Raw genomic sequence first — 27,575 nt, forward strand, 5'->3', positions numbered from 1 at the left:
TTTTTTGAAAAGGTCGTGCATTGAATTTTCGAGCCATTGCATCACAGACCAGCAAAAGGAGCAGTAGCTGTGGCCCAGCAGAGAAGAAGTGTCAGTTTGAAGATAAAAGGAAGCTCTTCACTGTGCACTGAACAATGACTATTCTCGAAAGTCTTCTCTCCTTTTCCCTCTCGTACGCAATTTAAATGGAAATCAGATTGGAAAAGGTCACGCGATGCTTTTCTCGCTTTCACAGGGCATTCTTCTTTTAAGAATACAAAATTCGTAAACCACACTGCTCCTGCCTTTGAGCTGCCGGCGGAGACTTCACGTTTGGTGATTGTTTTTTAAGGATTTAACTTGCTGATCTTCTTGGAAATGTTGGTTGTTTCCCTTTTCTTTAGTGTTTCTGATCTAGAAACAGTAAGCTAGGTGTTTCCACGCTGTTTCTTCTTGTTAATTTACCGGATTTCAATCGGATATAAAACTTGAAAATTTGATTAAAATCAGGTTTTATCTTGAATAAAATTATTATTTTATCAAAATAGTATTATTTCATACATGAAATTTTAAAATAATATTATTTTAATACAAAAATAAATTAATCTTCAGACATGTAAATTAACTATACCAACCAACAACAATGTTTTTTTAATAAAAAAATAATAATATAATATTTTTATTTTTTTTCATAAAATTAAAATCACCGAATCATTATAAAACATTAATTTAATATATTTTTAAAGTTAAGTATACTTCTAAGAATACTTGAACACCAATTCAAGAGCAAAAACATATTCTATCTTAAGGAAAGGGGATTTGAAGCTAGAAATTAAATTACATCACATCACATTCTTGTTTTGTGGAGAGATTATCAATACACTGTCCAATACTCCACCTTCCCTTATCAATTAATGTTATGGTTAGAAGTTAGTAGTCAACTATCAAATTTCTCATCTAACTAGCACAAACATTTCATTCTTATGGCCACAACTTTAATCTTTATAAAATACATACAAAGGATTCCCAAATCCAATATATATATAAAACGATGAATTTAATGATGGCATCTAGCCCATCATCAACAGCCATCTCTTATCTTAGAAAATCATTGACTATTCAAAAAGAAATGTAGAATATCTATGAACATCAATTCAAGGTAGAATAGTAAATACAAGGTGCTATAGTTATGATTTATTATAGCCTTTCCTCTGAATCTCAAGAGTCATGAAACATGACAAGGGGCAAAGCGGTAAAAGAAGAATGAGTTTAGACTTTAAATTATCTTCTATAAGTGTTGTGGGTACAAAAAAAAAGAAAGAAAGATGAAATATCTAGTTAAAAAAAACAAAAACAATGGTATACAAATAAATATAATTTTCAAAACAAATTTATAATGAATTTATATCTTTTGGCGCAGAAATAACGTAAGAACATATCTCCTTTTATTTAAAATTTATTTATTTATGCGGCGAACAACGCATTTAACTATATATAATTATTTGTTTTTTTCTTTTTCTTTTTCTTTTTATTCCGAACACAATAAATTTTAGAGGGTAGACTTTAGTCAGAGACTGAAACACACCAAACTCAGACAAGGTAGGCGGGGATGACTTTCAGTTTCACATATGCCCTCTACCATTTCTTTCTCTGCCGCTCATAAATTTACACATTCAGAGAAACAACAAGAGAACAGTCAACAATTTCTGTTTTTTTTTATCCCTTCCTTCACTGTCTTGCATTTCTCCATTCAAAATTCCATATGTCCACGAGACTTCCGTTTAATTGCCAAATAACAACGCGTTTGTTTCATTCATTTATCGAAATTAATCACAACAACCGCCTCTAGATTGCTAGTACTGTAGTTTATCTGACTTTGTATTCAATTTTGAATATTTTTTTGGGTTCTTCTTCTTGATTCTGAAGTGGTATTTTTATCATTTATGGGATCTTTTTGAATTCTTTGTTGGAGGGACTGTAGCTTGGAAGGAGGGAAAATGGGAGGGGCTTGTCCTGGTGGAACGAAAAGGAAGAATGTGAAAGCTGTGGAGGAGAAGAAAAATAATAGTGGTAACAATACTTCAGGGAAATTAAGGTCATTACACAGTATAGGCAAGAAAAAAGAGAGTCCTTATAGGAATAATAACGGGGATGATTTTCGCAAAACGATGCCAGAGAGGTCGAACTCTGGCGAGTTCTTATCGTCTTTTTCAAGGGAACTCAAGCCATCAACGCCTGCTAGGACAGAGGCCAGCAAGGTATGTTTTATGATTTTGTTTGTTATGTTATGTTTTTTTCTTGGTAATGTTTCTTTTGATGTTCCAATTCTATCAATTGTTGGCTTATCTTTTGCCTTTGGTTTCTGTCTAGGTAAATCAAAAGAAGTCATTTTTAGGAAAAGCTGGGACAGTGGGACTGGAGAAAGCTGTGGAAGTCTTGGATACTCTAGGAAGTAGCATGTCAAATTTGAATCCCAGAGGGGGATTTGCCTCTGGAATGGGTTCTAGAGGGAATAGGATATTGATATTGGCATTTGAAGTAGCTAATACGATAGCCAAAGGCGCAAACTTGTTTCAATCTCTTTCAGAGAAAAATGTTGAGTTCTTGAAAAAAGAGGTACTACATTCAGAAGGAGTGCACAAGCTGGTTTCTACTGACATGAAAGAGTTGCTCATAATTGCTGCTTCTGACAAAAGGTTATTGCTTGTTAAAAAAATCATCTGACTTGGTTAGTTCTAACGTAATCCATGTCTTGTAATCTCAGTATTTAATAAAAAAATTTGGGTTCTTCTGTAGAGAGGAATTCGATGTTTTCTCACGCGAAGTGATTCGGTTTGGAGATTTATGTAAAGACCCTCAATGGCACAATCTGGGTCGATATTTTTCAAAGTACGGTACATTCTTATTATGTAATATTCCCCGATTACTTCATGTTTTCTAACAATGCAATTATCTTTGTAATATATCAGATTGGATTCAGAAAAATCATTTGAGAGGCAACACAGAACCGAGGCAGAGGTGACAATGCAAGAGCTGACCACTCTGGTGCAGTACACTTCTGTAAGTTTTCTTTCCCGCTGTAAGTAGATGCTTGCGTATATGTAGATAATTGTGTTGTGCCATGTCCTTTTGGGATGCTGCTACTTGTTGATCAATGTCTGTACAGTGCCGTAGTTGAAACTTGGCCACTGGCTATAACTACTGTTGGAATTTGCTTCATTAATTAACTTCAATTATCGAATTCTCAGAAAAAGCGTTGCTGATTTTCTTTTAATCACTCGTTTCAGTATGCTGTACATAGTCCATGTGAACATTGCAGCAACGTGTTTAACTTATCTACTGTATTGAATTATGATGTTGAGCAGGTTGCAGTTGTGTTTGACATGTGCATTATGGATCTTTTGAGAATTTGTCGGATCACTAATCGCGGTTTTTGGCTTATTTAACCACTGTTGAAGAATGCTGGGCTTTATTTGGGGTCTTCATAAGCTTTAGCTTTTGTTCCTGTGATCCTGTTTTAAAATCTCTGTTCATGTGCAGGAACTATATCACGAGCTGAATGCTTTGGACAGATTTGATCAAGATTATCAGCGAAAGCTTGATGAAGTGCAATCCCTAAATCTCCCCCAAAAAGGTTGGCATGGATGAACCTTTTTCTCTTCACTTGATTTCTCTTCCATTTTTATGTTGTGGTAGTATGTGTGTCCATGATGTTTTACACATTTGTGACTAGTAAGCAATATCTAGGGTGATAGTTACATCTGCCAACATTGAGCATTGTTGAGATATTCAATTCTTAGGAGTACAATTTTTGTGGCCTTCTAGTTGCTGAACATACCTTTTCTGCAGCTCTGATATCAATGTATTTTACCTACAAGGATATGTCCTTCAAAGTGAATTACATGCTGCTTTACAATCAGTTCTTGTTGATACTCAACCATTAGTTTCTGCTCATTACATTTACAATCCTTTCATTTTTGGGCATCATGTCCAATATCTGCTTGATAGCTGTTAACCATAGTGAAGCAGCTATTTTATTAACGGGCCATTTTCTTTGTAATTGCAGGAGAAAGCCTCACAATTTTACAAAGTGAGCTAAAACAGCAAAAAAAGCTTGTAATGAGCTTGAAAAAGAAATCCCTTTGGTCTAAAAGTTTGGAGGAGGTAAATGTCTATGAGCCACTAGTCACATCTGCTGAGAAAGTTGATCATTATTGTTTTGAAGATTTTATTACAATTTTTCCCTCTTTTATGCCTCGCAACGGACACTGTTACAATCTTGGCTCTAACCCCCTCACAACATTTATGCCTAGCTGCCTTGATCAGTTCCATTGTCGGTTATATGGAATAGATGGCAGTTAACATTAATTGAACTTGTTATTTATATGAATATGTAGCTCATCTCATTAGAGTGATTTAACATTTTTCACAGTTACATTTCAACCATGAGAATATTCGTTGCTCTGTCTCAAACAGTAGAGCATTATGTAACTTTCTTTGTGAACTGCAGATCATGGAGAAGCTTGTTGATATTGTTACCTTCTTACAACAAGCGATCTTGGAAGCTTTTGGAAATAATGGTAGGACAATGATGTCTCCTGATAAAATTAGGAAATTTGCATTAAAATCATAATTGGATGGATTTCCATGTCCATGCATTTATGTCAACAAACAAAAAATGATTTCCTTTTGTTTTCCCAGATCCAAACCACAGTGTTTTTTCATTTGTGCATGATAAATGGTTGATTATATGTGGAATAATGGGTTTCATGTGGAGCTATTATCCAAAGCCGTTGCCCGGAAATGTGTGCATTTGTGCACTGCCATGTCTGAGAAATTGTATTAATTAGAAATGAAAGCTGTTTCTAACACCTGAATAATAAAAGAGGTGAATGCCATGGCAGAAGATACTATCTCAGCTCTAGCCGTGTACTACTTGTATTCCACTGTTTCTGAAGCACAAAAACACTCAGACTAGAACATGTACGACAGGGTGGGATCAAGAGGATTTATGCAGGCAACTGATGGACATATAATCTGAATTGCAGCATTGGTTTTGAATATTCGAACATGTTAGTGAATTGTGCTCGTGTATCCTTTTCTACAATGATCTGGTCAAATATAGAAGAAAGATGCCATTATAGAAGCCTGTTTTTGTTTATTTTACTCCCTTGCATCGTCACAGCATACAATGCAATGTTTCTGGCTTAGAAAAATGTGCTCTAAATATTAATTCTTAGGGATTGACAACCCATGGCAGGTGTTATATTGGCTGACAAGGAAGCTGGCAGGGGTCCTCAAAGACTTGGCACATCTGGTCTTGCATTGCATTATGCTAACATAATCAACCAGATAGATAATATTGTAAGTAAAGCTCTTTATTTCATCACTAATCACATGCTTATTATAGATGGTATGATTTTTCTATGTTGGGATTAATTCAACTGAAATATCATATGTTATTAGACTTCTCGACCCACCTCTCTACCTCCTAATACGAGGGACAGTTTGTATCAAGGGATGCCAAATAGTGTTAAGGTAGCTCTACGCTCACGGTTGCAGATGGTTGATTCCAAGGAAGAGGTACGCGCGTGCAAATTTTTGTTCTGCCTGTTTTCTACTTTTTTCTTCAAATGGAGATTGACTAAAGGTGTTTGTTCTTTCTCTTGCCTCATGCTCAAACTCATTACATAGCTGCTGTCCACTATGTTTCTCTGCAGTTCACAATGGCTCTGGTGAAAGGTGAAATGGAAAAGACTCTCCATTGGCTTGCGCCAATTGCCACAAACACGACCAAGTAGGTTAAATAAATAAGAGTCTAATTTAATTTCCCTCATATTCCTTAAACACGTGTAAACAAGATAAGGGTTTCATTTGGGAGTGGTTTTCACTGCCTGGCTTTTGGTTTTCTTTGTTCATTTTCCCTCCTTGAGAATCGGCATTATTGTCTTTGCATTTGTGTTTGCTTATTTCCTTTCTGTTTCAATTGGCTCCAGAGCACATCAAGGCTTTGGATGGGTTGGAGAATGGGCGAACACCGGGTCAGTGAACGCCTTTGTGCTGTCTTTGTGTTGCGAGGGTGCAATTCACCTTAGCAGCAGATGAGTGACACTGTTTTTTCTTTGTTGACAGAAATGATTTCGGCAAGCATACAGCTGGAAATACTAACCTGATCCGCCTCCAGACACTCTATCACGCAGATAAGCAGAAGACCGACCTATACATCCTTGAACTAGTGACATGGCTTCACCGGTTGATAAATTTAGTTAGACAGAGAGATCATGGTTTCTCATCTATGCCTGTTCAATCTCCAGCTCCCAGGGGACTGGTTTTCCGCACCAAGATGCAACGAATTCAATCCCAGAACCACGATGCCCAACTTTGTCAAGAAGATCTAGATTTGATAGCCAAGGCGTGTCAGAGGAGATTGGTCCCAGGAATAAGCAAAAGTCAGGAATTTTCTTTAGACAAGAAAAGAGGGCAGGTTTTGACGTTGAGCAGGAGTGCCGGAAACTCACCGGTTAGAAGGTTTGCAGCAAGACAAAAATCAGACCATCAAAAAACTAATATTATGGATGTTATGGATGGCCTAGATAACACAATATAAGACCATACTTGATGTAGTTACACTGAAGGCATTTGGCTTCCCTTACGAGTTACGAATCTCATCTGTTATGTATATTCTTTTGTTAAATTCCCATTATATTGTATATACCTTACATATATGATAATATTTATATGCAGCAGTATAAATATTATAGTTTTACTGATCTCTCAGTTCCATTCCTGGAGGTATTAGAAGAGGTGGATCGCCGGTTCTGCTATAGTTTCCAACATCAAGACTCGTATATTATTTGGTGAAAAAAACGAAGCCACCAGGTGCAAAAGAAAGCCACAAGAGAGGCAATCAACCACAGAGAAACCTATACCAATCTTTGGTAACCTATGTACGGGCAATTTCATTCTTTCTTGGTACACAACCATGCGCTTGAATCACAAACCTTGGTATTAAAATTTCTGATATTTCGGCACGATGCAAGGTAGGCTTGATTTCTTTTCCTCTGTAGAACCAGTAAGGTCTCATCTATGTTCTTAAATTTTGAAATTTTGAAATTCTCAAAGCAAATTTTGTAGGTTCTATAATGTTTATTGTTAACTGCTAATGGAATATGGTGGTGAGCTTACCTTTTGAAAATCTTCTCTCTTATGCATTTTTAGGTATTTCGCTGAGATGTTTATCATGGGATTTGAAAGAAGATGAAGTAAGATAAAGAATGAAGAATATGATTTTTATTTGAAATGAACTTTTACATTAATTATTTAACCGTGGGTATAATACCGGTAAATATAGCACTTTAAAATTTAAAATTTAAAATCTAATACGAATTAAGATTGATTAAATCAGTTTTTATAGCTTGATTAACCGAGTTAAAATGGGTTGAAACTTGGCCCGTCAATCTTAAATAAAAAATAAATAAAATAATATGGTATGATTTTAATAAAAATTATTTAGCCAATAATATATAAATTATAAATTCACGTAATAATCCATCAAGTTACCTTTTCGAGGTAATTCTCATGTAAAATATGACAACTATGCTGGTAAATTTTAAACCATAGGACCAGAAGTATCAAAATCCCTTACTTATTTTGGGCCGAATAAAAATACTTAAGATTTGGCGGTGGCAGGAGAGCTGTCATGGCTCGGCAACCACTCCCTCTGTTCGAAAACTTTAGCCACTGCCTTTGTTCAGCCACAAAAGCTTCTTTATCACAAGCACATGCCCACATCCTCAAAACTGGCATTTCACTGCCGGAGACCATTCAAATATTCTCAAAGCTCAATCATTTTGGTCACGTAATCCGCGTCTTCTCTTACATGCTTACACAAGGTATCGTGCCTGATAGCCGTGTCTTGCCTACTGTCATCAAGACATGTGCTGCGCTATCGGCATTACAAACCGGAAAACAGGTGCATTGTTTTGCATTGGTATCTGGGTTAGGTTTGGACTCCGTTGTCCTGTCCTCTTTATTACATATGTACGTTCAATTCGACCGTTTAAAGGATGCTCGCAATGTGTTCGATAAATTGCTTCAACCAGGTGTGGTTACGTCTAGTGCTTTGATTTCGCGTTTTGCGCGGAAGGGGCGTGTAAAGGAGACAATGGAGTTGTTTTATCAGACAAGAGATTTAGGTGTTGAGCTTAATTTGGTATCGTGGAACGGTATGATTTCAGGTTTTAATCGTAGTGGCAACTATCTTGATGCGGTTCTTATGTTTCAAAACATGCACCTGGAAGGATTGAAGCCTGATGGAACTAGTGTTTCTAGTGTGCTTCCAGCTGTTGGTGACTTGGAAATGCCGTTGATGGGGATTCAGATTCATTGTTATGTTATTAAGCAAGGTTTAGGACCGGACAAGTTTGTGGTTAGTGCGCTGATTGATATGTATGGTAAGTGTGCGTGTGCTTCTGAGATGTCAGGAGTGTTCAATGATATGGATGAGGTTGATGTAGGAGCTTGCAATGCTTTAGTTACCGGGCTCTCACGAAATGGACTTGTTGACAATGCATTGGAGGTCTTTAAACAGTTTAAAGGGATGGATCTGAATGTCGTTTCATGGACGTCCATGATTGCCAGTTGCTCTCAGAATGGAAAAGATATCGAGGCTTTGGAGCTTTTTAGAGAGATGCAGATTGAGGGAGTTAAACCGAACTCTGTAACGATCCCATGCTTGTTGCCGGCTTGTGGAAATATTGCAGCTTTACTGCACGGGAAGGCAGCCCATTGCTTTTCACTTAGAAATGGAATCATCAATGATGTTTATGTGGGTAGCGCGCTGATTGATATGTACGCTAAGTGTGGGAGAATGCTGGCGTCTAGGCTTTGTTTTGATATGATGCCCAACAAGAACTTGGTTTCTTGGAATTCATTAATGGCTGGGTATGCAATGCATGGAAAGACTATTGAAGCATTAAATATTTTTGAATTGATGCAAAGATGTGGGCAAGAGCCTGATCATGTTAGCTTCACTTGTGTATTATCTGCATGCACCCAAGGTGGCTTAACGGAGGAAGGCTGGTTTTATTTTGATAGTATGTCCAGAAATCATGGCGTTGAAGCTAGAATGGAGCATTATTCATGCATGGTGACCCTTCTTGGACGTAGTGGAAGGCTGGAAGAGGCATATGCCATGATCAAGCAAATGCCATTTGAACCAGATTCTTGTGTTTGGGGTGCTTTACTTAGTTCATGCAGAGTTCACAACAGAGTGGATTTAGGTGAGATTGCAGCAAAGAGAGTCTTCGAGTTAGAACCAAGAAATCCTGGTAATTACATTCTTCTGTCCAATATTTATGCTTCGAAGGCCATGTGGGTTGAAGTAGATACGGTGAGGGATATGATGAGAAGTAGAGGTTTGAAGAAAAACCCTGGCTACAGTTGGATTGAAATCAAGAACAAAGTGCATATGCTCCTAGCTGGAGACAGTTCCCATCCACAAATGCCCCAAATTATTGAGAAGTTGGCTAAATTGACCGTGGAGATGAAAAAGTCAGGTTATGTTCCACATACTGACTTTGTGCTACAAGATGTGGAGGAGCAGGACAAGGAGCAGATCCTCTGTGGCCATAGTGAGAAGCTGGCGGTAGTGCTGGGGCTTCTAAATACTAAGCCAGGATTTCCGCTTCAGGTTATCAAGAACCTTAGAATCTGTCGTGATTGTCATGCTGTTATAAAATTCATATCCGACTTCGAAAAGAGAGAGATTTTTGTTAGAGACACAAACCGGTTCCATCAGTTTAAGGGTGGAGTTTGTTCTTGTGGAGATTATTGGTGAACGAGTAAAATGGGTTTGTGGGATTGCTGCTATGATTCTTAACAATACTGAAGATCCTTCTCGTAGAACGACTAGGAGATCAGGTGAGTATTGTCTGATAAAATCTGAAGCTGACTAAATGGAGTTAAAAAATTTCACTGGAGAAGGATTTACATTAAAACCTTTGTAAATGTTTTGGCTCCCTGGGAGGACCCGTCAGTGCTACCTCTAGTGGAGCTCGTTGACAAGAACTTTTGGGCATTTTAAAATCACCATCAGCACTCATTTTGTTCATCCAAAATATTCTGATTCTGAATTGGTGATGAAATGAAAATATCATGCTGAAACCGAAACCAAATTCTACTCTCTGACCCCTTCTCCGGGCCTCCTCACATCTGTGCACATGTATGTAACTACACTGCATCTATTGTGAAGTGCTTCTGCACTTCTGTGCCCCGCTTATTGTTTTGATGCGTGACCTTCTCTATTGTGAAGTTTTGGAATTGTATATTATCCAGGGCAGGTGTTGAACATTCATAGTCAGCTCGAGGCAATCCAGGTGAACCTTTAATTTTCTTTTCACTTGATTATGCCTTTTATTCTGTTAATAACTTAAGTTGTTCATATGCCTTGGCTGGCTCTGAACTTAATTCATCTGTTTATTATAATTATATCCACACGTTTACAAACTGTAACTAATCATCAGAATTCAAGAGCTCTCTGCGGCCATTAAAAAGAGGGGACTTTTGGGCATTGATCTGGAGCACTGAAAACTCTCCGGTTGGGGGGATTGGTGCTTGGCATGGCCATTTCACCCGAAGCAGACAGACCTAAACCGGGCTAAATGGTTAGGAAATTCATAGGTCCAATCAGGTTTTGGGTTGGGTTCAGGTAAAACTTGAAGGCAGAAAATCAGGTTCGGGTTGGTTATGGATATTGGTCTATCCAACTTAAACCCGAACTCCTACTCGAACCTGAACCCGAACCCAAACTTGATATGAAATAAATAAATAATATTAAAGTTTGAAAAAATTACAAGTATACCAGGCTAATTGTATACTAAATAATTGTAAATTATAATATTTAGGTGCTTGTATTAGGTTATAGATATCTAATGGATACTTAAAGCCAAAGAGGATTTGGTATCCAAAAAATGTGTCCATACATGTTCAAGGTAGGCTGAGTAATTAGTTTGGATTCAAGTAATTATTTTGGATTTAGATTTGGTATCAATAATACAAAATCTTACTGTAGGCATCCATTGTCACCCTTAGTGGATGAAAGACAACATGGATCATCAAACACCTATATTCGGGATGTAATAGATGGCCTAGATTCCTAGCAATAAGAGTTTTCTTTGTCTAATCCTGTTGCGAGTATTGGCTTCCCTTCTGAATCGCATCTTTCCATGCATACCCTCTTGTTAAATTTTCCATTCTAGTCCACAAGGCCCTTGTTGATGATGATATCTATGTTACAGCAGTAATAATGACGTTGATTGGTAGCTAGTGGATCAAATCTTCTATGGTTCAAAATAATAGATATATGGCGTTCTATTTCAGAACAGCAAGATGGTTTTATTACAAGATTATAGTTGTTGAACTAGTTTGGCGTACTTCACTTGCTTTCAACTGCTTCCTCTTTCATACCACTTCCTATCCCAACTGCTCCTACTCGAGTTTAGCAGTTAAAACTAGCAACGTGTGCTAAATTCCCTGGTTATATAAGGTCTCTGGTGCATGAATGCATTGAATTCATTACAATGGGGGTCTTCATTACAATGGGGGTCTCCAAGTCACGCAAATATTGTATTCTTCTCTATGTTTTTCTCATCTTCCATGTTTCTTTTATTTGCAACGCACAAGCTTTATCAACAGTTGCAGATCAGCATGTCCTAGACGTGCCACCAAATGATGAAAATGCACCGGCTCGTGCTTCCCCTCCGGTTGCTGCTCCTATTCTAAACAACGTGCCTCCTTTTGCAAAACCATTAAGCAACCAAGGGCAACAGTCTCCACTGGGTTACCAGCAGCAACAAGAGCTGAATAATCCACCGCAAGACATTAATCAGCCTCGGACAGGCCTTACTCAACCACTTTCTTCTCTGAACCAGCCCCTCTCAGGCACTAGTGTGCCCTTTTCTGCTTTGAATCAGCCTTCTGGGGCCGTTGATTCCCAAAACTTACTGAGAAACCTTCCTTTTGCCAGTGGAGTTTCTGTTGAGAAATCCTCTACTGATCTGGGAGTCGTTTTATTTCCCCTTATTACATTGATGGCTACGCTCTCTAGTTTGCCACTATAACCGATTTAGGACCATCATCAGCCAATCTGCCCAGCATGTGCTTCCAATCTTCCATCCCCTTCCCGGCGGTCGGCAACTTCCATGTAACTTCTTTTTTTTTGTTTTTGAAGTGATTGTATGTTCAATGGGAGGATGGTTCCGCACTACACCAGTATGGAGAAACATCTGAAACCTGTACCTTAATATGATGATTTTAACATATTAAAATATGTTATCTTCATCCATGTTTATGTTTTATAGATGTTATTTGTGTTTATTTTTGTGTTTAAAAAATATTTTAAATATTTTTAAATTAATTTTTTATATTATTTTGATGTTTAAAAATAAAAAAAAATTAAGATATATTTTTAATAAAAAAATAATTTAAAAAATAACTACTTAAACATTCAAATAAGCTACTGCACTGTAAATAAATTTAATTAATATACTATCATCTCTAATACAAATTAAATTTGTTATGTATAAAATAATTGATAGGAAAAAAATTTTAATATATTTGTTTTGCAATTCACACACACACACACATATATATATATATATTATAAGTAGTAATAATATTTTGTAAAATATTTTAAATTCATTTCAATCATATGTCATTCAATTATTTTCACCACCACTGGTGAACCTATGACCACCACTTTTTTTTTTTCCTGCTAGTGGTATAGTTTATTTGGTAAAAGTTGTTTTTTAAATAATATTTTTAATATTATATGCTAGATTGTATATTAATTTTTTTATTTTTTAGAAATTATTTTTGATATCAGTACATTAAAATAATTTAAAAATATTAAAAATATATTAATTTAAAATAAATAAAAAATAAAAAATAATTTTTAAAAAAATACTTCTAAAATATAAAGATAAATAGGTTAACCAAAACCATCATGACTACGAGTGTGATTGTAGACTTGGTGTTGTAGGCTCACCTCTCGTGGCAACATCTGCTATCAATATTAACCCCACATCTTTTTAGTTATTCTTGTCAGCATCATCAGCACCTTTATTACAGCCGATACCACACCTGTCATTACTATTTTATTATAACTATATTTTTTATTCATAAAATATTTAACATAAATATATTAAAACATAAACTCTGTAAAAGATTTTATGCAAAGCACACACCCATTAAATATATATAATAAGTTATTTATGCAAATCACACATGTATTAAATATATTAAGAAATTAAATTTAGATGTTTAATTTTACTCAGGACTAGGGGCACGAAGACATCTAGTCTCATGGGAAATTCTGCTGGGGCAAATAAGAAAATTAGATTTTACTAGTTTTAGAGTAAAAAGTTAAAATTATTCAAACAGAAAGCTGAATTTTTTTTTTCCCGGAGAGCCGGCCCGGACACCGGCCAGTCCCGCCTGTTTCCATCACTGCTCGAGGCGCAAAATCTAAGTGTTCCAAAAAAAAAAAGCCACCCTCGAAAACCGAGAGATATTCCTTCGTTTACCAAGCTGCATCAGTATCGGTTTGAATTCCTCTTGAATGTCTTGTACGCGGTAGCAATCTTGGAAACATTAAAAAGAAAGCTGGATTTTTTGGTGACTCCTTCAGCTTAAAAAAGGGGGGGTGGTTGGGCTAGTTGACTCGGGGGCTGGAAGGCAGAAGTTAACAGCATTTCTTATGACTTGAACGCGGCAGCAAACTTGAAAACATTAATATTCTGCGCTCTTTCACCGTTATTGGCTGATAAGGTCTTTCATAATTGATTTATTTGGATGTTACAGACCGATTGCCGAAAAGAATCCGTCTTTTCCCCGCGTGATTCCTTGTTGCCCTTCTCCGAGTAAAAATTTCAGGTGACATGGAGAAAAGGGTCCTTTTGAAAAGAATTCAGCGATTGTTTGGTGTTATTGTCGAATTGTTTTGCTATTAAAATAATAATAATAATAATTTATATTATTTTAATGCACTAGAATTAATTTTAAAAAAAAATTAAAAATAAATAATATTATTTTAATATATTTTTAAGTAAACGCAATGTTAATGGTATTCCTGAAAAACCATTTTAACCTCATGCAAAAGTGTTCGGAAATTTAAAGCAACAGACAATTTTTTATGAATTTTATTTTTTAATTTGACACTAACAAAAAAATTAAGAATCTTCTTAATAAAATCTCCTTTTTAAAATTTATTAAAATTGTATAAGTCCTTACACCTGATTCTAACTTGCAAACTCAAACTCAAAATTTTTATTTTGGAAATTAATCTTATTAATCAGTGATAACATTAAATATACAAAATAGCAAAGATTTATTTTTTTGTGGATCAACATTTATTAGATTAATCTATTGTCAAATCATAATAACTTCTTAATTATATAACAAGGATCAGCGAATCTTTTCAATTTTACTTCCGTAAATTTTAATCAATTGACCTCCCTTTCATAAAAATAATATATATATATATATATATCATTTATGTTTAGAGAAAAAAATGATTTTTATGAGAGAAGTTTTCGAGAGAAATTAAAATAATGTTAGTGATGGCTTTCAATGGATTACGTGGTAGCTTCATCAATTGCCACGTATATGTGGTGAACTTGTGAAGCGCGTAGTCTTAACCTTACTAGTGTACTTGTTTTTGCAGAAAGTTTGAGGGTACAATTCAATGATGTAGATTTTGATGATTAGTTCTTTTGATGGTTTCGTGAAGCATGACCTGATGACCTTATCTATAAAAACAAACAAGAGGAATCGTCTCTTTTTTTTAAAAAAAAAAGTCTCCTCGTTTTTTTTTTTACTTTTAAAAAAGAAGACATCCCCTGTTTTGTCTCTCAAGAAGACAGGCCCATGTTTTCCAAAGCCCTGCATTTCCTATATAAAGAGTAGCATTGACGGGGAGGGAGTCATGGGGAAACTCAAACAAAGAGTCTGATATATATGATGTAAGGAAGGGTGGGGGGTGGGCAAAAAGGCACGAGAAAGGGCCACTAGGAAGTAAGAGTAGAGTTTTGAAGAAATGAGAGAAGAGTCTAGCCAAACTAAAAGAGCAAATTAATATAATCTCTCTGCAGAATGCTGCAAAGCAACATCGTCTAGATCTGAAACATGAGATCAAGCCGAAGTTGGTTTGCTGCACTCTGCTGGGAGATTAGATTAGTTTCCTCTTTTAGTTTGGCAGCCTCTTCTCTTGTTTCCTCAAACTTTTCTCTTACTTCCTTTTGTCCCTCTCTTATGCCTTTTTGTCCCTCGCTAATCTCACCCATCTCAGATTTTAAGTGTCAATATAGGTCATTGATCGAGGAATGACCCTCGAAATATATACCAGACTCTTTCTTGAGTTGCTCCATCATGTTATTTTGTTCATCAGAGAGTATCAAACCTTTAAAATAGAATGGTTATTTTCCTGACACCAGCCTGTCCTCTTGGTTCTGAAGCTGAAGTTCCATTTCCATCTTCAACGAATCACTAATTTATCAGGTATGATTTTATTTTTTTTGTGGAATTATGGGTTGCTCTTGTGTTGTTTTCATGGACTTTTATAATCTGCAACAAGCCCCTTCTCAAATTAAAAGCATGCAAAGATTTCTATTTTTTGCTCTGGATCAAACAAGGGATAAAGATGATTTTTCATTCATGAGATTTGCTGTTTTCTGGTCAGGAATTTTTATGTTCTTTGAAGTCAAAATAATCAAAAGAACAATAAAAGGTGTTTGTTCTGATGGAACGGAAAGTGAAAAAGCAAAAGCAGGGGAGAAAAGAAGAAGATTGTTTTCCGTACACGGAATGGTCGACAAGAAAGAAAATGGGATCCGGGAAAAGACAACGCAGAGGTACAGTTCCAGGGAGGTGGTGCCCTTCTCGCTGCGAGATCTATTGGCAGCCCCTCCTGGCTGCAGCTCAACAAGTGGTAAAAATATGCTCTCCTTGTTTGGAAAGCCTAAAAGCAAGCGAGGCAGCAGTCCAGGTAGGGCTGCCGATAGCAACAAGCGACAAATGATCCACAAAGAAACCAAAAATAATCCTATGGTTTAACACGTGACTGTCACTCGTCTTGTAATATCTTGGACCTTACATTGAGTGATCTTTCACCAGGTAGTTGAGATAAGAATAAATTTTTTTTTTTTAATTTCCGACCATTATACAAATGAATAGTACAATGAGTTGTTTCCTTGTTATGTTGTTTAAGAAGATTCTGGTTTTTTTCTTTCCATTTTCTTTGTCAGATCCATCCCTTCTCCAGCCTTTCCGAGTGTTTCCTTTTGGGCCAGTGACGATGGAGGAATGAGGAGGAATGTAAACATTATGTGTAGCTCTGAACTAGTATGCTAGAGGTCCAATGAGGTCTGTGTAAACCATGGCCTACCCAAGCTGATGAAACCTGTCTGAAGATTAACAATTGCTGTCTTTTCTAGGTTCAACTCCACGAAAACAGAAACTGGGTCGACTGAAAATAGCCCGGATCAGTAAGCCCTACCGAAACGCACTCCCGTAGCTCTCAGAGATTGATCTCCGAAACAAAAGGCAACAAGAAAGAAGAATAAAATCCAATCATATCTTTCACAAATGTGAACCCATCTCCTCGAAGTAATATCCCAATTAATAATTGCTGGGTTTTGTCCCTCTTGAGATATATATACATTTTTTTTTTTTGCTTTCAGTCAACCTTTTTGGTTATGTAGCCAGCAGGACTTGATTACCAACAGTTCCTTTCCAGAAAAAGGTTTTCGTGGCCTTCTACGTTTTAAGTCCATTTATTTTCTAGATGGCTACTTGGATTACCGAATATTTTAAGTTTTGATACCCCGTCCTAACTAGCTAAACACAAACAAATAGGATTAAATTATTATGCATTGCTGCACTATTAATTTTTATTATACGTTGTATATATGAAGTCGATCCAGTCCAGAATATGGGAGGAACTCAGCCTTAAACAAGGTTATACAATATCCGATTTGATGTTAACTTTATCTGAAATGGGCATGGAGATAGAGAGTATAAAAATCTAACTCAATCAACCCGTTATTGTCTCTGTTTTATCTTTTAGAGTTGGAGTATTTTTTAATGTGTGTCTGCCGAGCCTGTAAGGCATCCCATATTTCTTTCCTTCCCTTCACCTTCACTTGTTTTTTTATATATATTTATTTATTTTCGAATTCTTTTTATCAGTATTTATTGTTGAAGACTTGAAGTTATTGTTGCGATTTAGATTCAACTTTAACAAGCTCGAAGGTTGATGAGCTTGGCCAATGAACCTCGTAGCTTCTTGACCCTGATGCCAATAAATAATTAACAATAATGCGTTCATGCAGCCTCTTTGGCAGGATCCATTCTTTATGCTAAAGAAAAAGGGGCGGTCGATTGTTTATCCAATCAAATGATTGAGTAGAAATGCAGCGGATTTCAAAACAAAAATAAAAATAAAAATAAAAATAATAGAGACCAACACTGTCCATTTTATTGGACTTCGCTCATACGAGTGTCAAAAAAAAAAAGGGACTCGGGGACCGAGATAAATGCTTTTTTTAAATATAGTCAAATTAATATAATATTATTAGTTTCACTGTAACCAATTTTTTATTGTGTTGAATTTAATTGAATTTAAATGTTTAAAAATAATAAAATTTACTTTATTTTAATTTTTATATTACTCTTATTATTTTTTTTATTTCTTCAAAAGCCTTTCAGGAAAAAAAAAAAGCTGGATGGATATTTTAGAAAAATTAATTTTAATATTATTATTTTTTAAAATTGCAGATGAAAGGAGTAGATCTCTTTATTTATTTTTATAGCATTTTTAGATATTAAATTCTATTTAGAATTCAATTCTAGTAGACATGTGATCAACAGAGCAACAATAAATTCCACTGGGATCCAATTGCTTCGACTCTTTTAGACTTTTGGTTGGTTAAGAACAAATTTTTTATCACAAATCTTACCATATTTTACATTTGTGGGAACGCCCTGCAGGTAGTTGAATTCAGAATAAAGTTTTGTATTTCCGAGAATTATACAAATGAATAATTGTACAAAGAGTTGTTTGATTGCTTCCTTGTTATGCTGTAAGAAGAATGTGGTCTCGATAATTCCATTTTCTTTGTCAATACCATCACTTCTCCACCCTTATTGGACCGTTTCCTTTCTGGGCCAGTGACGATAGAGGTGGGTGGAGAAAGGGAAACACTCTGCGTGGCTCTTGTTTTGGTTTGTGATTCTGGACCGGTATACTAGAGGTCCGATGAGGTCTATGTAAACCATGGCCTAGTTTAGCCCACTCAAGCTGATGAAGCCAGTCTGAAGAGTAACAATTGCTGTCTTTTTTCAAGTTCAGCTCCCGGAAACAGAAAGTCAGGCGACCTGTAAAAGCTCAAATCAAGAGCCCAACACACACGTATTCTAGTAGCTCTTGGATAGGGTACAACAATATATTTGATTGAAGAGAAAAATAAATTTATTTTTAAAATGAATTTTTATATTTTTAAAATAAAAGGTACAAAGAGAACATGTGTTTAGAAATAAAATTTATTATTTTTTATTTCTAAAATATCTGGATAAAAAATACAATTATCTCTTTATCCTTTTTTTCTATTCTAGAATAACAATCACAAGCTACTTCAGAGATTGATATTAATATTAAATCTGTATTGAAACACCCCACCTCCCCTTTTTCCCCTGCTATGAAACCCGACATGACCATCAGATTCCAAGTCAGAAAAGCAACAAGAAGCGAAGATATAGAAGACTAAAACCCAATGATATATGTGAACCCAACAGCTCAAGGCTCGAAGTAATATACAGAGTCTTAATTGTTGGACATCGTCCCTTGCGAGAATATATTTCTTGCATCGAATCAACCTTTTTGGAGAGCCAGCCAGCAGGAAGCAGGAAGCAGGACTAGATTACCGACCGTTCCTTTTCAGAAAAGGTTCGCATGGCCTTTCACATTTGAAGTCCATTTATTTTCCAGATGGCTATTTGAATTACCCAGCGAATTAGTCCTGCTCTTTCCAACCTATGCAAGGCTTGATGCCCCGACTTAACTCGTTAATTAAGTGCCTGTCTGGAAGTTTTTTAAAAAAGTATTTCTAAAAAAATTTAAATTTTTTTATTTTTATTTTAAATTAATGTGTTTTTAATATTTTCAAATCATTTTGATGTATTAATCTAAAAATTAATTTTTAAAAAATAAAAAATATTATTAGCATATTTTTTTAAGTGAAAAGTAACTGCAATCACATTTTCAAATATATTTTAAATATACATAAATATAATTAAATTATTATATATTACTGCACGTATTAATATATACTAGTTGTTTTTTAGAGGGTTGAATTATATTTTTATAATTTTCTTTTTAAAAATTATTAGAAAGTAAAATTTTTGATATATAATAGATGAGAAGCTTTATTGGTGAATAAAACACTTTTTAATTATTGAAACAGTGATACATACTAAATGATATATCTTCTAGACTTTAGATTTTTTTTAATGTATTAATTATTTTCAAAGTAAAAGAGCATTCAATCTTAACTTTTTTTATTATATAGAATTATTTAATATAAAAATAAATTTTTTAGTTTATCGAAATCTTCACTAACAATAATTTTTTATCTCAATGCTAAAATATGGTATCCCCCTCTTTCTCCTCCACGCAAAAAAAAAGATTGAAAAAAAATAAAAATAAAGTTTGTTATTAAAATGTATTTTTTTAAATTAGAAAAACCAATTAAATCTAATAACTTTAAAAAATTAAAAATTAAAATAAAATTTTCAAATAAATTATATAGTTATAAAATATAGCCTATTTTTCCTGTATTTTCCATTTAAATTATATATCTTTCAATTCAACTTCAATTGAGTTATAATTTTAAGTGAAAATAAAGTTTGAGTATCAAATTATTATTTTTTTAAATCATTTATTCCAATTTCCAGTAATTTGTGAGAGAGCAATAATCAAGATAGGAATAGTGACAATACCACATTTTTTAGCTTTATACTTAATAATTATAAATTAATATATTAATTTTTTTAAAAAAAACATATATATATGAATAGCGGATCCAATCAGAATACAACAAAGACTTAATCTGAAACTGGGTTATACAATTTCCGAACCAATTTAAACCCGGTTTAAGATGAATATGGAAATAGAGGAGGTAAAACTCTAACACCAACAAATTGTTGTTTCTGATTTTATCGTTTAAGGTTTGGACTCTTTAGTATATGTTTGTTGAGGTTGTCAAAGATATCCGATATTTCATTCCTTCCCCTCACCTTCAGAGGTCTTTTTTACCAATATTTTACTGAGCTCAGCAAAGAACCTCGTAGCTTAATGACCCTGAGGTATCCCTTATTCTCAAGTGTTCTTGAGTTTAAACTCTGCCTTTAATGCTAGAAAATAATTAACAACAATGTGCTCATGCGGCATCCTTTGGCAGGATCAATTGTTTATTCTAAAGAAAAATGGGATTGAATAGAAATGCACTCACTGCATGAAACAATAAAAGAAAATTTAGAGACCAACACTATACCTCTTTCGCATTACAACATGTTTTTATTTAAAAATATATTAAATTTATGTGTTTTTGAGTTTTTTTTTATATAATTGTAATGTGTTGATATAAAGAAATATAAAAAGTTGTTTTAATATATCTTTAAATGAAAAAACTAATAACACATCAATTGTAAAATGATAATAAGAAGTAAAAGACTAATTGACTTGCTCCATAATATTAGATGATGAACTAGATTCCCTTAAATATTTCTCAAACATTAAACTGCTAGAAAAATTTGTCATAGAATAATCACTTAACTGACCCAATAGACATTGGTTTCATCAATTTACTAGTTTTTCAATTATTAATCAAGCACTCGTATAAATAATTTTTTTATCCAAGATTAATTGATCCACATCCTCAAAAACTCTCTAAAAAAATATCTCATTAATTCTCTTGAAAAAAAATCATAAAAAAAACAGCCTCCCACAAGAAATTATAGCCACGTGCCAAAATTCCCAGAAGAGTATTTTTTAGTTTCTACACAAGCGACGGGAATATATATTTTTTCAGTGATCCTCCCAAAGCATTAACAACTTTTATTTATTTATCTCTGAGGTCTCGCTCGTTCTTGTGATTTGCTTGGACCACGGTGCTTTTAACCAATAAAAAGATTTGTAAAATGGAAGCATCTTTTCTATATTAAAATTATATTATTTTTGCATTTGAGAAATCTTTTGAGAGAAATTAAAATCAGATTTTACAGTGGATTACGTGGTTATCTCAATAACTGCCACGTATACGAGGTCATTATGAATAGTAATTTGTGATTTTTTCAAAACGCAGCCGCTGCCGGAGACAAACACGCTCTAAGAAGTTACATTTTCGAGGGAGAAGACTTTTATTATTATTATTATGATTATTATTATTTTAAGAAGACGTCTTTTCTTCTTTTCTTTTTAAGGAGGCGTCGTCCATCGTTTTTCAAAGCCCTGCGTGGGTCAATGACTGTTCTGTCAATCACGTAGTCGTAGAAAATTTTAAATAAAACTTAGGTTTTTTTTTTTATGAATAGTTTTTATAGTGATTATTATTTTTTAATTTATTTTTATAATAAATTAAAATAATTTTTTATTTTTAAAAAATTATATTTAATATTAGAATATAAAAAAATATAAAAAATATAAAAATATTTTTTTACAAAAATAATTTCAAACAATAAAAATAAAAATAAAAATAAACATAATATACATTAGCATGATGATTAGCTTGAGTTTTTATTTATGATATAAATAATTTTTTATTTATGATATAAATAATCATTATTCGACAAGGAATAGTTTATGCTTAAGTTGATATATATATATATATAAAATAAAAATAAATCCAATTTATATTTAATATCATGTACTAACTAACAATTTTTAAAAAAATTTATCCAAACCATCAATTTAATATATTATATTTAAAATGATTCTTATTTAATATCATGTACTAACTAACAAATTTTTTAAAAATTTATCCAAACCATCAATTTAATATTCCAATTTATATTTAATATCATGTACTAACTAACAATTTTTAAAAAAATTTATCCAAACCATCAATTTAATATATTATATTTAAAATGTAAATATTTTCCTATTTAATATCATAATCATAATTATGAAATGGGAAAATTAATAAAACATCGATTATAAAATGATATGGACAAATTAATAAATTATATTTAGTTTCTGCACAAGTAACGGGATATTTTTTAGAGAGATCCTCGTAAAGTATTAACTACTTATTACTTTCATTTATTTCGCCCATCCCGCGCTCGTCTTTGTAATTGGCTCGGGGCTGCGGCACAGTGCATCACGTGGTAACATCCACAACTGCCACGTGTAGGAGTTTTTCTTTTTTTGGGTGAAATCACGTATATGAGGTTAGCTAGCAAGGACGCGTCCTTGAGACTGTAGACGTTTTTTTATTTTTCTTTTTTGTTTTTTTAAGAAGACGTTTTTTCTTCTTTCCTTTTTAAGGAGACGTCGGCCATCGTTTTCCAAAGTCATGCATGGGGTCCATGCGTGTTTCGGTAGGAAAGCTCTCCTATATAAAGAGAATAGACTTCGAGTCATGGAGACTCAAACAAAGAGTCTGATATATACGATTTAAGGGATGAGATTGGTGAGATTAGCAGGGGGCAAATCGGCACGAGAAAGGGCCAAAAGAAAGTAAGAGTAGAGTTTGAAGAAATGAGAGGTGTCGAGCCAAACTAAAAGAGGAAACTTATATAATCTCTCTGCAGAATACTGCAAAGCAACATCGTCTAGATCTGAAACATAAGATCAAGCAGAAGTTGGCTTGCTGCACTCTGCTGGGAGATTAGATTAGTTTCCTCTTCTAGTTTGACAGCCTCTTCTCTTATTTCCTCAAACTTCTCTCTGACTTCCTTTTGCCCCTCTCTTGTGCGTTTTTGTCCCCCGCTAATCTCACCCATCTTGTTACTTTTTTCCATCAGAAAGGAAACCAGAGATTTAAAATGCTTAATTTTTGTCATCTTGGTTCTGAAGCTGAAATTCCTTTTCCATAATCACTAATTGATCAGGTATGTATGCTCTTTATTTCTTTTGGGTTTTGTGCGTATGCTATTGTGTTGTTTGCAAGGATTTTTATAACCTGCAACAAGCCAACAAGCACCTTGTCCAAAAAAAAGCATGCAAAGATTTCTATATTATGCTCTGTACCAGACAAGGGAGAAAGGGAAATTTTCATGAATGAGACTTTCTGTTTTCTGGTCATGAATTTGGATATTCTTTGAAGTCAGAATAATCAAGAACGACAGGAGATGTTCGCTCTGATGGGACGGAAAGGGAAAGCGCAGCAGGTGGGGGAAAGGAGATTAATTTTCCGTGAAAGCAATGTTTTCTATATATTTGGGTTTACTTCCCGTAGAATGACCGAGAAGAAAGAGAATGGACTCTGGCAGAAGGTCAATGCAGGGGCACAATTCCTGGAAGCTTTTCTCCGTTTTCCTTCAAGGGCTATTATCAACTCCAGCCAGCTATTCGCTGGACAAGTGATAACACATGCCCAACTTGTTCGGAAAGACTAAAAGCAAGGGAGAAGTCTAATTGGGCTGCTAATAGCAACAAGAGACAAAAGATCCATAGAGCAACAAAAAACTCTGCTGGTGTATCCAGGGGCGGAGCTAGGTTAATTTTACAGGGGAGGCATAAATTAATATAATAATATATATATTATTAAAAAACTTATTTATTTAAATTAAAAATATTAAACAATAGAAAATTTTAAAATTTTTTGCAGGGGCCGGGCCCCTGCTTGCCACCCCTGGTTCCGCCCCTGGGTGTATCGGTATAAAGTATAAACATCATGTTGTCACACGTCTTACCGTATTTCGGACCTTATATTGTGTGAACGTGCGGCAGAAAGCTGAATTCAGAATAATTTTTTTTTTAATTTCCGATCATTATACAAGGTATGTTACACTCTTAACAAATGTTAGAATGAGTTGTTTCCTTGTTATGTTGTTAAGAAGATCAGGTTTTGTTCTTTCCATTTTCTTTAGCTGAATCATCACTTCTCCAGCCTAACGAAGACCGTTTCCCTTCGGGGCCAGTGTCGATAGAGGCATGTAGAGAAGGGTAAACATTCAGTGGAGCTCTTATTTTAGACTTTTTGTGGGCGATTCCGGACTACTATGATAGAGCTCCGATGAGGTCTATGTAAGCCGTGGCCTAGTCTTAGCCCATCAAAGCTGATGAAGCCTGACTAAAGATTAACGATTGCCGTCTTTTTTAAGTTCTGATCCCCATGAACAGAGATTGAGTCGACCGAGAAGAGCCCAAATCAAAAAGGCCAACCCAAACTGAAACACGCCCCCTACCTTCCTTTTCCCCCCTCTCTACTGTGGTACCCATCAATCATCATGACTCTGACATGATGGAGGATGATTCTCGAAAAAGACAAACATCCAACCCTATGGTTCTTTAAATGGTAACCCAACCCCAATACCTTTTACTGTTGGGTTGTTGCCGCTTTAAAGGATGTGTTGCTTGCATTGAATCAACCGTTTTTAGCAGCTGGCTAGGAGGACTGGATGGCCACAGGTTCTTTACCAACCGATCCTGCTCTTTCTGACTCGTGCAGGACTGGGTGCCCCAATTGACTCATTAATAAAATACACGCATAGGATTAAATTATTATATATTATTGCACATATTAATTTTTATTATATATTAAATTCTTAAAAAAGAACTATAGATAGAAAGCTAACTCAATCTGGAATATAGCATGGACTTAGTTTTAAACCAGGTTATACAGTATCCGATTTATTTTTAACCCGATTAAAAATGGGTATAGAGATTAAAAAAAAAAAAAAAAGCTAAAAATCTGACTCATTCAATCCTCATTGTTGCCCCGAGACATCCAATGTTCCCTTCCTTTTCCTCACTATGACGGGAATGTTTTAAAAAAATATATAGTAAAATCAGTGAAATGTTGAGAACTTGTTAGATAAATATAATCCATCCATTAAATATCATGGACCACCTAATAAATTTATTAAACATAATTAAATTTATCAGCGTCATTAGCTTAATAAATCATATATATTTAGAGTGTGAATCTTTTTATGTTTAATATTAAAACAATTAATCATAATTACCAAACGAGAAAACTAACAGCATAACAATTACAAAAACGATGTGAATAAAATTCAAAAAGAAGTAAAAGTTTTATTGACACTGAAAATTGATAGGAGGATTGATCGTAGAAGCATCCAGTTGGCCCATATACATTGGCTAGATTAATTTAATATTTTTATAATTTATCTATTATTGTCCATCGTAAACCGTTGTTGCTCTTCTCCCACAAGAAAGTATTGCCATTACTCCTCTTAATTAGTAAAAACATGAGCCAACTCCAAAACCAATCACGTCCAACGTAGGAATTACTTGAACGCTGTGAGCGGACCTAAGCTTCATGTTCTTAACCAAACCAACCAATCAACTCAAGCCACTTAACAGCCCTAACCCAATAATAAATCGCACAATTACATGAATGAGGATAATTATTCATGCCTTTTTACTTTTTGCCGTTTCATTCATAAAATTATCAAAAAGGATAAGAAGGCGAGATCAGGTGAGAGTTTGATGTTGGGAATTTACTCACCTCTCTCTGATAATTCGTCTCGTGCGTTCAAAGACATAGTGAGTTGGTTTCCCGCGTCATCTGTTGGTCTTTGACTTCTTTTTTTATTTATTTAAGTTTTTACAATAAAATTTTATTAATTATTAGAAGCATAAAACATTCATGCCGTGTTGATCAAATTATTTTATGTCCTAAACCCCAATAAAATACTGCTTTCGAGAGGAATGGACATTTTCCCGTGTGCCTCCCGTGTCTCTCTAACCCCCCAGCCAATCAACCGTAGAAGGAAATTGCCTTTCCTTTTTTTTTCCCCTTGCCTTTATCATATGGAAAGGGCAAGAAGAAAGAGGGAGGAATCCGGTAAATGGACACCGCAGAGGCACCACTCCTTTATGAACTCCTGCGTGCCGTTCGAGGCAGTGCTCGAGGAAGCAGTCCAAGTGGGCTGCCAGGTAAAAACAGAGACAAATGATCCACGAAGCAACACAAAATTCTACTGGTGTACAAACAAATTTTTATGGGATTGTGGTTTTGTTCTTTCAATTTTCTCTGCCAGACCCATCGCTTTTGCAGCCTTACTGGACCGTTCCCTTTTGGGCCAGTGACGATGATAGCGGTACGTGAAGAAAGGTAAACTTTCGGGGTGGATGAAAAAATTTAAAGTGCAAAAAAATAAAGAAAAAAAGATATTAATGACATGTTTTCTGGAAAAAATAGATTTTAACCATTAATTAAATAATTTTTTATTTAATATCAAGATAAAGATAAAAAACACTATGATGTGTAAAATTTATGGGAATAATCTTAAAAAAATAAATTTAAAAGTTAGATCTTTTAAAATCTATATAAAATTAATAAAAAAAGTGTTTATTTTTTAAAAAAATTAAATAAATTTAAGTTAATAAAGTAAACCTACAACGCAAATCTTTAATTTTTTTTATTCCATCAATTATCTTTAATTTAATTATACTATAATAAAGTGCATTTTAGTTTTTTGTATCAAATATTTTTCTTAGAAATAAAATAATTATGATAGGCATATGGTGACATGATAGTAAAAGTATATAATTAATAAAGGACAATGAAATTGTATTAAAACAATGAGGGGCGGAAAAAACATTAAAAAAACAAAAAATATTTTATTGCCGAGAATCTAACCCATTCAACCCGTTGTTGTTGTCTCAAGCATCCAATATTTTATTGTTTTCTCTTCCTTTCCCTCACTGTCATCTGTTTTATTTATTGTGGAAGTTATGCATGCAACGCGGATTGAAATTTAAAGCTCAAAGATTAATGAGCTCGGTCCATGAACTTCCTAGATTACCGAGCCTGAGGTGTTGTCTCATGCCTGGCATAGAAATGCACTCGATTCCCGGGAAAAAAAATACAAAAAATAGAAATAATAATATCATGAACCAGTCAATACATTTATTGTAAATTATTAAGATTATCTAAATCATCAATTTATTAAATTATATTTAGAATGTGTATTCTTCTACATTTAATAACAATGATAAATGAGAAAATTAACAGCATATAAATTAAAAAAAGAAATAGATAATTTATTAATTGTGAAATTTTTTATTGCTGTGCACAGAATCTTAAATAATAATGTGACAAGAAGATTTGTCGCAAGTGTTGCCTAAGCTTAGGTGATGACTCACCATTTCTGTTTAGCATTTCTGTTTTGGATTCTGTTAGTCGTTAAACAAACAGTTTTTCTATTCTGTTGTAACCGTTGCTTTCTATATGGCTATATATAGTCACAATAATAAAGAATAGACAGAATTCTTTTCAGCTCCAAAAGAACTGAGGTTCAACATTTGGTATCAGAGCCTTTATTGTTTTCTTTTTCTCTTTAAGCATCTT

At 34.3% G+C, this 27,575-nt stretch overlaps 3 protein-coding genes and 2 long non-coding RNA genes across 7 annotated transcripts; all 5 read left to right on the forward strand.

Annotated features, from left to right (window-relative positions):
* Positions 1 to 1,547: 1,547 nt before the first annotated feature.
* LOC105128876 (uncharacterized) lies at positions 1,548 to 7,174 on the forward strand. Of its 2 annotated transcripts, XM_011030722.1 has the most exons (13): positions 1,548 to 2,237; positions 2,350 to 2,675; positions 2,776 to 2,868; positions 2,949 to 3,039; positions 3,520 to 3,613; positions 4,046 to 4,143; positions 4,490 to 4,559; positions 5,240 to 5,343; positions 5,446 to 5,562; positions 5,700 to 5,776; positions 5,976 to 6,020; positions 6,112 to 6,634; positions 6,758 to 7,174. In XM_011030722.1, exons 1-12 carry the CDS (start codon positions 1,977 to 1,979, stop codon positions 6,584 to 6,586), a joined length of 1,851 nt encoding a protein of 616 aa, XP_011029024.1. In that variant the 5' UTR covers positions 1,548 to 1,976; the 3' UTR covers positions 6,587 to 6,634; positions 6,758 to 7,174. The 2 variants fall into 2 exon arrangements, with proteins under 2 accessions (XP_011029024.1, XP_011029023.1); XM_011030721.1 differs by lacking the exon at positions 6,758 to 7,174 and having other exon boundaries at positions 6,112 to 6,732.
* Positions 7,175 to 7,603: 429 nt separating this feature from the next.
* LOC105128877 (Pentatricopeptide repeat (PPR) superfamily protein) lies at positions 7,604 to 10,446 on the forward strand. The gene has a single exon (XM_011030723.1). It carries the CDS (start codon positions 7,679 to 7,681, stop codon positions 9,815 to 9,817), a length of 2,139 nt encoding a protein of 712 aa, XP_011029025.1. The 5' UTR covers positions 7,604 to 7,678; the 3' UTR covers positions 9,818 to 10,446.
* Positions 10,447 to 11,033: 587 nt separating this feature from the next.
* Positions 11,034 to 12,352, forward strand: LOC105128878 (uncharacterized). The gene is made up of 2 exons (XM_011030724.1): positions 11,034 to 12,049; positions 12,239 to 12,352. The coding sequence occupies exons 1-2, from the start codon at positions 11,559 to 11,561 to the stop codon at positions 12,279 to 12,281; spliced, it is 534 nt and encodes a 177-aa protein (XP_011029026.1). The 5' UTR covers positions 11,034 to 11,558; the 3' UTR covers positions 12,282 to 12,352.
* Positions 12,353 to 14,946: 2,594 nt separating this feature from the next.
* LOC105128879 (uncharacterized) lies at positions 14,947 to 16,865 on the forward strand. Of its 2 annotated transcripts, XR_842962.1 has the most exons (3): positions 14,947 to 15,534; positions 15,716 to 16,149; positions 16,281 to 16,865. It is a non-coding gene; the product is annotated as an uncharacterized LOC105128879 (long non-coding RNA). The 2 variants fall into 2 exon arrangements; XR_842961.1 differs by lacking the exon at positions 16,281 to 16,865 and having other exon boundaries at positions 14,948 to 15,534; positions 15,716 to 16,232.
* A 5,824-nt stretch (positions 16,866 to 22,689) lies between these two features.
* LOC105128881 (uncharacterized) lies at positions 22,690 to 24,107 on the forward strand. Its single transcript, XR_842963.1, has 2 exons — positions 22,690 to 23,739; positions 23,918 to 24,107. It is a non-coding gene; the product is annotated as an uncharacterized LOC105128881 (long non-coding RNA).
* The last annotated feature ends 3,468 nt before the right edge of the window (positions 24,108 to 27,575 follow it).

This window comes from Populus euphratica, unplaced genomic scaffold, assembly GCF_000495115.2.
Source record: "Populus euphratica unplaced genomic scaffold, PopEup_1.0 scaffold11.1, whole genome shotgun sequence".
Lineage (NCBI taxonomy): Eukaryota > Viridiplantae > Streptophyta > Magnoliopsida > Malpighiales > Salicaceae > Populus > Populus euphratica.